The sequence below is a fragment of the Tubulanus polymorphus genome, chromosome 10 (assembly GCF_964204645.1).
Source record: "Tubulanus polymorphus chromosome 10, tnTubPoly1.2, whole genome shotgun sequence".
In the NCBI taxonomy this organism is placed as follows: Eukaryota; Metazoa; Nemertea; class Palaeonemertea; order Tubulaniformes; family Tubulanidae; genus Tubulanus; species Tubulanus polymorphus.
The window spans coordinates 4092038-4103755 of record NC_134034.1 but is presented as its reverse complement, the minus strand read 5'-3'; the positions used below and the strand labels follow the sequence as shown (position 1 = coordinate 4103755).

Here is an 11718-nt window from a genome sequence, read left to right as displayed (position 1 = left end):
ACAGTGAGCAGTTGGGAATCCTGTAAACAGCTCTGCTAACACAAATCACCGTAAGCAACTCTGAGCGGACCCCTAAAATCCTGGAAACTGCTTTACAACCCGTTTCGTCTTAACGCAAATAGAGCAAACTCAAAGCAACTCTGAGCAATTTTGAGCTAATTCTTTTAACTAACTGTCTAGCACCTTACGCCCGTTGGTTGTCCACGTAGCTGGGACACCGTCAGGCGCTCGTTTAGAGTTAACAAATATCACAGATAATATTCAAGCTCGATGAGTGTAGTTAATAGAATTAACCAACGAAGGCAACAATCATGTGAGTTAATCAATCCAATTGAAGCCAAGGGCAACGAACGAAGCACAACCCGGTGAATCCTACTTCCTACGGGAAGTACATATATTCTTCCCCGGTCGAAGTAAGAAGCACAACCTGATTTTGATCGGCGTTGTTTAGCTCCTCCTCCTCATTTAGCTCCTCCCACAATCCTACGTCTTCTTCGGCGTCCGTCTGCTCACCACCGCGTCGTCGCCGCGCCACCGCCGGGTCATCTATCTGCCCGACGACGTCGCGCCGCAGAGTTATGAACTCGTCGCGTAAATGCTCGCGGAAATCGGCGTCGTTGAAATTGACGGTGATTTCCTCCGACGGCGGGTTCGGAAACTGCGACACGCCTCGAGACTGAGTCGAAGACGAATTCGATTTCGCCGTTTTCTTCGCCTTTTTCGTCTTCTTCTTCTTCGGCGTCGGCTTAGTCGCCGCCGCCGCGGGAACGACGCACGAGTTTGTATCGTCATTCGTCCAGTAATCGTTTTCGGTGGCGTCGACGTTGGCAGCAGTAGCAGCAGCAGTAGCAGACGCCGCGTTAAATGCATGGAAACGCAGACGACGGTCGTGTTTGAGAACGTTGATGTTGTATTGATGACAGGCTGCGGCGTAGTTCGTATTGTCGGTTAGTAACTCGCGTAGCGGAGGCAAGCGGACCCCTAGTCAACTGTTCGGCGTGTCGCGTAGGTTCGGGGGTCGCGATGGTAGGCCGAGCGACGATAGGCTATTCGAATGAGGTATCGCGCGCCCCGTCTTCACCAGACGTCGGCGTTGACGCGGAGTCGAGGAACTGAAAATACAAAAAATTTCAAACGTGAAATCCAAACGGCTATCTCAACTTCTCCGGACCCAGTTCAACCGAGTATCGCGGGACTTCAGACTAAGAACTACATCAGTTCAGCTAACAAACACAGTAAACCGCATTTAATCAAGGTTTTTAATGGATTTCTGGATTGATAAACCAGTCCAAAATCATCCGAAGCAAACTGGTTTTAATGTACCTTGGATTTCGCATGAACTGGACCAATGTCAACGGTTCTAAATGAGCCAGCCTGGTTTTATGAATCAATTTAAGCATCTACACCGCAATGCGGTGTATAAATCGTTGATGGACTTTGCTAGTACACCACACTGCAGTGAATTGATCTATTTCGTAAAAGTTTATGATAGATGGCATTTTGATGATAGATGGCAGCAGCTGTCAAACACAGTTACATAAAAATAACTAACGATCCACTGCGCCAGAGTGTATACGCTGGAGTGTATACGCATTATAGAAGCATTAAATTTTTTCATCAAACTATTTCAAATTATCTTCCAAGCTTCAGTCATCACCGAAAGCCAAAGGGTTAAAGCCCAAGTTCTAAAAGTGGGTCAAGATTTCTACATTATTCGAAAAAAATCATGTTGATTTGATCCGGGTGACGATCTGCAGACTGTACTACCAACCATCCCCCTTCACAAATTTAACATGCCATCCTTGCCAAATCGACTGTTAAGACATCCTTTATCTCTCCTGAAGATCACATTAGCCTAACACCACAAACTATCATGCTGGGAAAATCAGATCATCCAGGCCTTACCCATAGACTGTGATGCGGGTAGCAGATTAGCTGCTGCATAGGTTATGTAACCTTTTTGCCTCATTTCTCTAACAAATGTTCATATGGCTTTCTCTTTTTTTCATCTCTCTTACCTATTGTCCATTTTGGCTTTGGTCATTGGAGCGCTCTGCGTACGAGGTGTCAGCGTGGGTGGCGCCCACTGGTGGTTCGGATCGGTAGTCGGATTTCCGCGGTGGATGAATTTTTGACAATACGAATCTAAGCGTACAGCTCCTAGAAAGACAATCGGACAATCTATCACTATTCTGTGTTATTTTCCAGACTTCATCTGAGACATCTTTAATTGAAAATGAAATAAGTTTCAAAGTGTCAATGTTTCAAAGTTTATTAGCTACATATAAAAAAGAAATTTGCGCACGGATAACTCTGCCCTACTACACACATACAACATATTTCAAGGTGGCCAGAAGACGGGCAAAAACCAGAAATGATTTTGCAGGAGTTTTTTTTTTAATGTTCATGCATTATTGATATAGATCTGATACACTACGCTTTTATAGAAATACTTATGAATCGACAAAAGAAGGAAAGAGAAATATAGTGCAACGTGAGCCCAATACAAACACAATAGAAACACCAGACACTAGATTTAGGACAGCTGGCGGTCATCATGAATTTCATCTTCAACCATCAAGGGATCGAACCCACTAAGTAAGCCGTTCCCCGAACGCCTTGACCTCACGAGTCGTTGGAGTTGTTACTAGCCGACCAGAATCAGGTCGGGCCAATCACAGTGCTTGTAACAAATAATATTAGACTTCTGCTGGATTTCATGTTAAATGGACCAATCAGCGAACATTTTACTTGACAAGGATGTATTTCGCAAGTTGATTTATGGCATCATGTGAAAAAGCACCAGTAATGAAATTGTGCGGCGTGAGGTCAGGCAGCTGGTGGTAGCGAGTTCGGGGAGCTATACTGAACCCCTGGCAAGCGAGGATGCATGAACTTAGACAAACTGCATTGAAGAGTAAGTTGAATTCAATACGTTTTGCACAGATTCTGTATGTGCATACACATACCAGTATCATCCTCCCTTACCAGGGATTCAAAACCTGATGGCATCGCTGCACTCAGCCATGGCACGAACCCCTGCCACACTAGACCGTGTGCGCGGGTACATGCGCAGGTCAACCACACAAAAACTTGCGGCACCAATCAGATTGCTCGTTGTATAATCACTGAGGTAAATTTCCCGGAAGAACTATAAATGGGAAAACCGGCAGGGGCGGATCCAGGGGGATGGGTAGACAGTATTGGAAGGAAATTTAAGGGCACCTTTCTGATCTTAGGGCGCACCCAGTATCCAGGTCAATGCGAGCGCCGAAGGCGCGAAGTCCTTAGAGGGGGGTCTCGGGGCCCACCCCCAGAAAATTTTGAAAATATGGTACCATTTAAAGGCTTTTAGAGGGCTTCTAGAGGCTAGCAGAGCAATCCAGAATAAACGAATTCGAGACAAGATTTCAACAGATGCGGATAAAAAATGAAGCTGGCGAACCCATGAAAGAATGGTTGTCGCCAACTTCACGTAGTGCCCCTATAATCTTTAAAAGTGCCCCTTAGCAATTATACAGAATACGGCTAAGTGCCCCTTCATTGTTAACAATCGGCAAAAATTGCCTCGTCTTCAAATTTATCCTTATGTCATGTGCCATCTTCCAAACCAAAAGTGCCCCTAAAATTTTAAAAATTAGGCAAAAAAGTGCCCTTTTCTTCAACATTTTCCGCGTATAGTGCCCTCTTCTAAAGTACGAGTGCCCCTTTAGCCCTGCCTGAAAAGGCAAGGACAAGGTGCCCTCATCTAAAGCATGAGTGCCCCTTGCAAAAGGAAAGTGCCCTTTTTAATTTATCATGATTAAAGGTTTTACAAATATGATTATCTCTCCTCACTTTCTCCGCAGCAGTATATACCGATTTTATGATTTTATAATTATGCCCAGATTACGGACACGGAATTAGCGGTTGCTGAAATAATGCCGTCAAAAATATTGCCGGTGAAATTTCGAAGGGCACTTAAAATTTCTAGACCGTATTGGGCAATACGGCTAATACGGTCTGGATCCGCCCCTGACCAGGGCGAAAAGAAAGCGATATCTGATTGGCTAATAATGACATCATCTAAGCTGCGCGTGTAGCTGTGCACTCGGTCTAGTGCGACGATGCCATCAGGTTCGAATCCCTGCCGGGGGAAGATGATACCGGTATACACATCATACATTGGAGATGTTTTGACGATGCCATCAGGTTCGAATCCCTGCCGGGGGAAGATGATACCGGTATACACATCATACATTGGAGATGTTTTGAAAACGTACGTACCTCTGGCCTCGGTGCGGTAATACTTGCGAACCCAAGAATCGCAGAGTAGATTGTAATAACGCGGCTGCTCGAAGAATCGCAGGTATTTGTGAGAATGAATACACGGGAATACTCGCTGGAATCCACCCTTGCGACTGTCTTCGTCCAGTAGTTCGATCAACATTCGAATGTCGTCCGGTGTCAACGTATCGAGCAATGTCAACTGTACTTGCTGCGAAGAAAGAAATCTTTTTCAGAAAGGGATCATTCATTTATTACATACTCATAAAATTTGAATTTTCAACCCCCTCCCCACCCTGTACGGAAAATCGGCCATTTTTTTCATACACATTACAGCACGCAGTTGCAGTTACCCCTCCCCCTCCCCTAAAGCGTACCTAATAAAAGAATGATCCCAAACAGCCCATTCGCAGCATTACTTGGAGTGAGATTGGGGTATTTTTGCCAAGTACTGCGAACCCAGTAGACCAAGTTTCAAGATAATTTGATTCTGTCCTCAATTTTTCTGATTTTTTCCGTTGAGTTTTCCAGGTCAGTGACCACCCTGTCGATAGTAAATATTTGATGTGGAACTGTACACCTGGGCAGGGTCTACCCGGCTAGCGAGTTAAGATCCGTTCTGACGTTTTAACCTGCGAGTCAAATCTCAACCCAGAAATGCAATATTATTTTCAAACAAATAGACCTTCAATGCTCGTTCGTAACCACTAAGATTAAGAATTTCTTTTCACTTAAATGTCCGACTCCTAAATCCTTGAAAGCTATGGTTGTCTACAAGTACACTTGTTTAAGTGATATAAACACTGCCTTCATAGGTAAAACAAAAAGACACCTAGTAACAAGAGTTAAGGAGCACAAACTTAAGACCTCAGCAATTGGCCAACATCTGTCAAATTGCCATGACTGCCAGGTCTCGTTTAGCGAAAAGAATTTCAAAATTTTAGATACAGGATCTTCTGATTTAGATTGCAAAATTAGAGAAGCACTTTTTATCAAAACTCAACAGCCCTCCCTTAATCAACAACTATTCGAACACGGGTCAGGATTCATTCTCAATGTCTTTAGATAATTAACTACTAGTCAAATATCTTCACTCAGTATTTTAGATAGTAAATAATAAACTATCTTTGTATTATAATTATCTTGTCACTCATTAATTTGAAATTGTTTGTAATTAGCTTCGTCTCATTCTATATGAATACCAGTATGATATCTAAATTCAATCATTTGCGCTATGCCTGAAGAGGGGATAATGTAACTCCCGAAAACGTTTGCTATAATAAATATATATTACTCATTAGAAAATGAGATTTGTACCGTTTTGCTTCTATGGATTTTGAATTATCTAGACTCTCTTACTAAGATCAATTTTCAAACAAACCTCGTCGTTATGACGCTGACAGTAATAAGCGTGTTTCGCCCTTTCATCCGGCGATAGATTCGTCGACCACAAACGTTTATCCGTACACAGTTCAGCGGGAATCGAATTCTTACTAGAAAGCCAAAAATATAAACGATGCACAGTTATTCAGACTAGCATTTAATCTCTTTCAGGGCTGATTAATTAATACGTGAAAGTGTCAAGATAATTTCAAAATTGTTAAAAATACCACCGTTTGGTGTATCCTTAGTCCATCACTGATTTATACACTGCGCTGAAAGGGTCAACCAGTCCAGAGAGGCTCAATGACTCTTAGGTTCAATGATCAATGACTCGCTGCTCAATGTTTATATGAGACCAGTCTTACTGAGATTGAAGGCCACATTTTCAATTAATAAATTATATAGAACTAAAAGTTTCAAGATTACCTCGTATCGCCTTTCTCCGATGGTTGAGGAACGACGTCGCTTTTCAAGGGGATCTGGAAACCGGCTATGTTGAACAAATCCTTGATCATCTGACCTTTGATATTGATGTCCAATTGTGAATTTGAGTGCAAACTAAAGTAAAGACGAATTCGATATAAAAGGGAATCCATGCCCACACTAAGTGAAATGCTTGACAATTGGACAAAATCAATATTCAATGTTCCCCTGGTGAACAAATACAGAAGCTGGTTACCTTAAAACTCACCATAATCATAGAGCATGTCATAAGTTAGAACTTTTCAACAACCGATTGTTGCTACGAAATATGCATAGGCGCTAATATAAACAGCCGTGTTTCAATCCCATAACTCAAGGCTGAGTAAGTTAATTATATACAGAAACCTTGAAACGTAGCACAAATTTTTTGACGTTTTCTTGTGTGCAACATGCAACGATTAGATACAAGTGAAAAGCAAAAATTTCACAATTTCTTCCAGAAAAAACTGTGATTAAAATCAATGCATACGTATGTGGTGCAGCATATCTAAAACTAATTGTTATCAATTCTTTTAATCAATAAGGTCTAAATAATCAATATCGGTCGTCATGCATATTTTACGGTCATGGACATGCGGGAAATAGATATGCACGTTAAAGCCGGTGACATAAGTGTCGGGTGAACCTGAATAAGGTTCTCGTCACCCTCGGGGTTTACAAAAAATAAAAAACGTTTTCTCGATAAACTATTGAAAAGGCAGAGGAAGAAAAATCGCAAAATGAAAACATTTGAGTTCATGCATGAATGAATTTTAGCCGAAACGTAAATTAGTAACGCTTTAGTTCATATTTACCCGTCGCGATCTAGTTCAATAGAGAACGGTAGAATGTGATTAAAAAAACGAGGCGTATCCATTTTTGTTGAAGGGGCACTGTATATAGAATTGGGGGAGGGGCTAAGAGGCTCGATGTTCAAAATGATCGTCATCATTAGCCATCACATTTCACTGATCTCAATTTTGAGTCCAAATTTATTTCGTATTTCTTATTCATAAAGATACTAATAATGTTAATGATCATAATAAAGATATACGTAAATCTTTCATTCAACCAGGATGATGTATTCCAGCAAAGTAGTGGTTAACGAGATGGTCCTGACAAAAAGTATTTATAGATAGTAAGACAATTATCAAATATTTCAACATCGATGAAATACTGATTACCAAAATACAGGTACAGGAGGCAACGCACAAGTTGGACCTTTTTGGGAAAGTAAAATCTTCTCCGACTTGAATGATATCTGACATATTTGTTATTGTTATTACATACAAGTTAAACGCTAATCCAAGTTTATCGGATCTGACTTGAAAAGAATCTACCATATCAAGCATTGTGCCACATTAACCCCTTAAAGGCTGCTATTGTTTCCTGATTTCGTTTTCCCAGGCTTTCAATCGATTGCACAAAATTCACGATTTTCACTCGTAAAAATTCTGCCCTACAGCCAGGTTCCGCCACGCTTGTTTTGAATGAAGACAGACCCTAGCGACATCAATCGGTTAAATGAAACGACAGCAAGGGCTGCTGTTTTACAAAGGCGATCGGGGTTGACATGAACATATTTACGTCAAACCCAATTAGGACGGACATCAAGACGAGCCTAAAACCTTGAACGATCGTTTAAAACCTAAATGGTGTACAGTATCTGTCCCGGATTAATTCTAATCAATTTCGTTTAGTGTAAGTCATCAATTTGATAAGTCATCGACTCAATGGGCGAACTTGGGTTTTCTTCGCTAGTTGACCAGCCGTCGGAACTAAAAACCGAACGCACTATAATTCGGTCGAACGCATTTCGCAGTGTCGGCAATCTTGAACCTAGGTCTGAACGACAGCGACCGCGCTCAATCGCGTGGTCGACCATTTCCGGACTATAGGTCCGACTGACTGACATTTGGTTTATTTAGTTCGACTATAGTCAACTAACTCCGATAATCGTAGTTCGCCATGATTGTCTGTCGGGACTTCAACGACTTAAGAACGAGTTTACAGAAACGCTGCAATTTTGCGTAAAGGGTCAAGTCGACAGGAGACTCACCTCGGTGAAATGTTAACTTCGATGATCCAAGGTTTCAGCGTTTCGTCCAACATGATGTCGAACCCGAACAGTTCGTGACAACTATAACGCCTGCGTACATTCGACTTGATAACGCTGTTTATCGCGGGTTCTGCGCTGAAATTAAATGAATTATCACGTTTATTTACAGGTTCCCTACAGATCAATCATTCAAAAATTGAAGGACTCGTTTTATGGAGTTTTCAAGGGGAAAATTTCAAATTTTGATTAAGCGTTCGTATCACTTTATCCGACTCCAGTGACCACTTTGTTGCAGGAGGTACAATCAAACTGACACAAATGCGGAAATGAATCCAGAACCAAATTCAATTCACACAACTGTTGAACTTGGTCCGAAAGTGTTAGGATTAGAGTTTCAAACTGAAGATAGAAACTGACTGAAGGGTTTGCCCTTAGTAATCCACTGTTGCGAAGTTGCAATGATTGAGAGTCGGTAACAAAATGGCTAATTTCATCAATATCATAAAACATTTTCTCTTACCAGAGAATTGTTTTGATTATCAGATCGTTCATATTGTTCCAGATCGTTTGCACATTGTGGCCCTGTTTTTTCAGATAACCCCACAGCGCTTTTAGTCCCCACTTGTGACCTTGACACGCGTTCTCATCTGTGTTCGACTGGTATTCGTTGTTGCGTTTGTTGATGCTGTAGTTCGTCAAATGCATGAATTTGTTGTTCAAACTTTTCATCGAACTCGAATATCTGAAATTTGAATGAAAAACGATAACTTTAACCCATATTTGCACTCAAGGCGCCCGTATCCGCCCTGCCTACTACTACTCAAGCTGCCCGAATCTGCCTCACATTTTTCCTATGCTGCATGAAAACGGTTATAGTGGGATTTGAACCCAACAGTTAATGATAAACGAGACACCCAAGTCCTCAGAATACTGTACAGAAATCAACATCCTCCTATTCTCCAGTATTTGGACTATGACAGATCTGAGCACTCACTTCTAATCCAAGAATCTTTGGATGAATTTTGAGGGACAAAAAGGACACGATTTTGGTGGCCCACCTCATCAAATCTTATATCATATGAAAGCCTCGACTATTTAGAACAAAATAACACAAACTTGTAATGCATGGAAATAAACATCAAAATGAGCTATTTGGTTTCTTGATGAACTTTTCTAAGGAGTAATTGACACTACATACCTAGAGAAATTCCTGTGTGCTAATGAGTTAACCAGAAACATAATGTTTCCATGATGAACGAATAGATCATATTTTCATAGTACAATATCAATGATAGTATCAGTGGCGTTGGAAGTGCGACTGCAGCGGCGATAGCCGCGTCAATAGTCTACTGAATGACGTTTTTTTCTTTGAATACCATCTTTTTGAAAAAAGTTAAGTAAATTCGCCGCAGCAATATGTAGAACCTGTCCAAAATCGGCATTTGGCCACAGCAATTAAGAATTGCTTCCAATGCTCCTCAGTATAGATAGATAGATAGAATTCTATGATATACAATTCTACATTCTTCAATAATGTGACTCGTGTCGTGACAATATTGATTAGCAATTATTTCGAATAGAAAAATTTCTACACCCAGCCCGCTGGGCATATGATGTAAATATAGGCCCTAAGCAGTATGCATAATATAACAATCTATATTTGACACAATGATGGATATTCTAAATACAAAATCCACAACAGAGGAATAAATGGGTTTAAATGCCATGATTGCGATATTCTCGGACAATCTCAACGCAACAGAATTTCAAGCAAACTCGAATCGCCCGTATCGAACATGTTTAATATTTTGGGCCGATTATTTACGCCGGCGATCGGATCGCCCGCAAATTCGCTCGTCTGCCCGCACTCAGCGAATCCATTTCTATCAACCAATAGGATGCATTGTTGATATCATGTGATTCGTTAACTCTCTCCCACTAAGTGCCAGTCGCTGACCGAATTTTGGTTGAATCGCTACGTGTGCCCGCTCGTATCGGGCGTACAAATTCGTCGGGGAATTTAATCGTCGCGATCGGGCAAAAGAATACGCTCGTGTGTCCCTACCTTAACACGTTCGCTGCCGATATAAATCGTCATGGTGGGTGCACCTCAGTTTGCCATGACGAGTTATATCGTCATCGATTCAATGTCATTTTATAGCGTTATGAATGACCTGGCAGAGGCGAGAAACCAGATAACAATTGTCTGGCAGTATGGAGAGACTAAGATATTGTTTATCGGGGTAACTCAAGTCTGGTGCACAATTGAAATTTACTCAAAAAAAATCTTCAGAAAGCAATGAATTTTAGCTTCTTTTCCGGCCAATATTTAGAGAGAATATAACTACTAAAATCATTCTATATCATTTTAACAATAAAACAATAAAACCTATATTCTTTTAGATTTTTATTTGATTTTTCACACTTTTCACTGACAATGGGGACAAGAAAAATTGAGAATCTATTCACCAGTGCCAGTGACGAGTTATCGCGTCATTGGTTTTTTACACTAAAATAGATCAGTGTATTTATATATCAATGTACAAATAGTGCTGGCAGCATATAAATTGGATAATGTCAAAAATTCCCGTTGGCAATGGCGACCGGACATTAAACCTCTAGGTGGCAGCAAACGTGTTAATATCCCTTAAGTACCTAGAAATTGCATGAAAATGCACTGACATTTCGAAAAAAAATTCCCAGACCCATTTTGGTGGTTGTGGACTTTCTCAGCATGTATTCCTTTTCATTTCCTTGTGCTCCTTTCAAAGCCTGCCCCTCGATCCACCCCTGCTAAAATCGAACCTTTTCACGTGGAGACGCTCGGTTCAGAAAAAAATGTTGGACACATGGTTGACGAGGCAAGACAATAAAGCCCAACGCACACGGCAAAACATTTGTTTTGCCGAAACAGAAAACACGTTTTTCACAAAATTCACAATTGCCCGCAAACGATAAAACGTTCAACGCACACGGGACGAAAAACGTTTTCGACTACATAAAACGTTTTTCGTAAATCAAGCATTGCTTGTTTTCAGTTCGGCGTTTTGTGTTTTGCCTCCCCCGCACACGGCATAACAAAAAACATGTGCGTTGGGCTTAAGCTGGCGCACCGGGACTTGAGCAGATCGTTGAAATCAATTTGGTAACCATAACCGCGTACTTGCTGGTGGCGCGAAGATGCAGCTTGATTTCTTTCGAATGAAATACTTACTTCTGAGAAGCGAATCTGACGAGTCCGTCTTCGAACACGTAAATTCTCAGCGGATCGTAGTTCGTCACGTAAACGTAAATCCGTAAATCGAACTTGTGATCGTTGATCAAAAACGGGCGCGATAAATACCTACAAAAATACCAACAACACGGTGCGGTTAACATTACATAAGAAATTTACTAATTTCACATGCACGAGTTCAGAGTCAAACGACAACTGAAGAAATGGGCCCAGATTTTCATAAATTAGTTCATATTAAGACACTGGATCCAGTTCCACAATTGCGGTTTAATTTGACTCATTCTACTGCTTGAAATAGCTGAATTTGAATTCC

At 41.1% G+C, this 11718-nt stretch overlaps 1 protein-coding gene across 2 annotated transcripts in view; it reads right to left on the bottom strand.

The window, feature by feature from the left end:
* Positions 1 to 983: 983 nt before the first annotated feature.
* LOC141911990 (uncharacterized) overlaps positions 984 to 11718 on the bottom strand; it is a 28440-nt gene continuing 17705 nt past the window's right edge. Inside the window, exons 9-16 of one of the 2 annotated variants that reach the window (XM_074803131.1) lie at positions 11385 to 11513; positions 8691 to 8912; positions 8171 to 8305; positions 6076 to 6207; positions 5648 to 5759; positions 4267 to 4477; positions 2019 to 2160; positions 984 to 1112 (exon numbers count right to left, since the gene is read on the bottom strand). In XM_074803131.1, coding sequence (XP_074659232.1) covers positions 986 to 1112; positions 2019 to 2160; positions 4267 to 4477; positions 5648 to 5759; positions 6076 to 6207; positions 8171 to 8305; positions 8691 to 8912; positions 11385 to 11513 — 1210 coding nt within the window. In that variant the 3' untranslated portion in view covers positions 984 to 985. The remainder of the gene's footprint in view (positions 1113 to 2018; positions 2161 to 4266; positions 4478 to 5647; positions 5760 to 6075; positions 6208 to 8170; positions 8306 to 8690; positions 8913 to 11384; positions 11514 to 11718) is intronic. The other variant, XM_074803132.1, reaches the window with a different exon arrangement.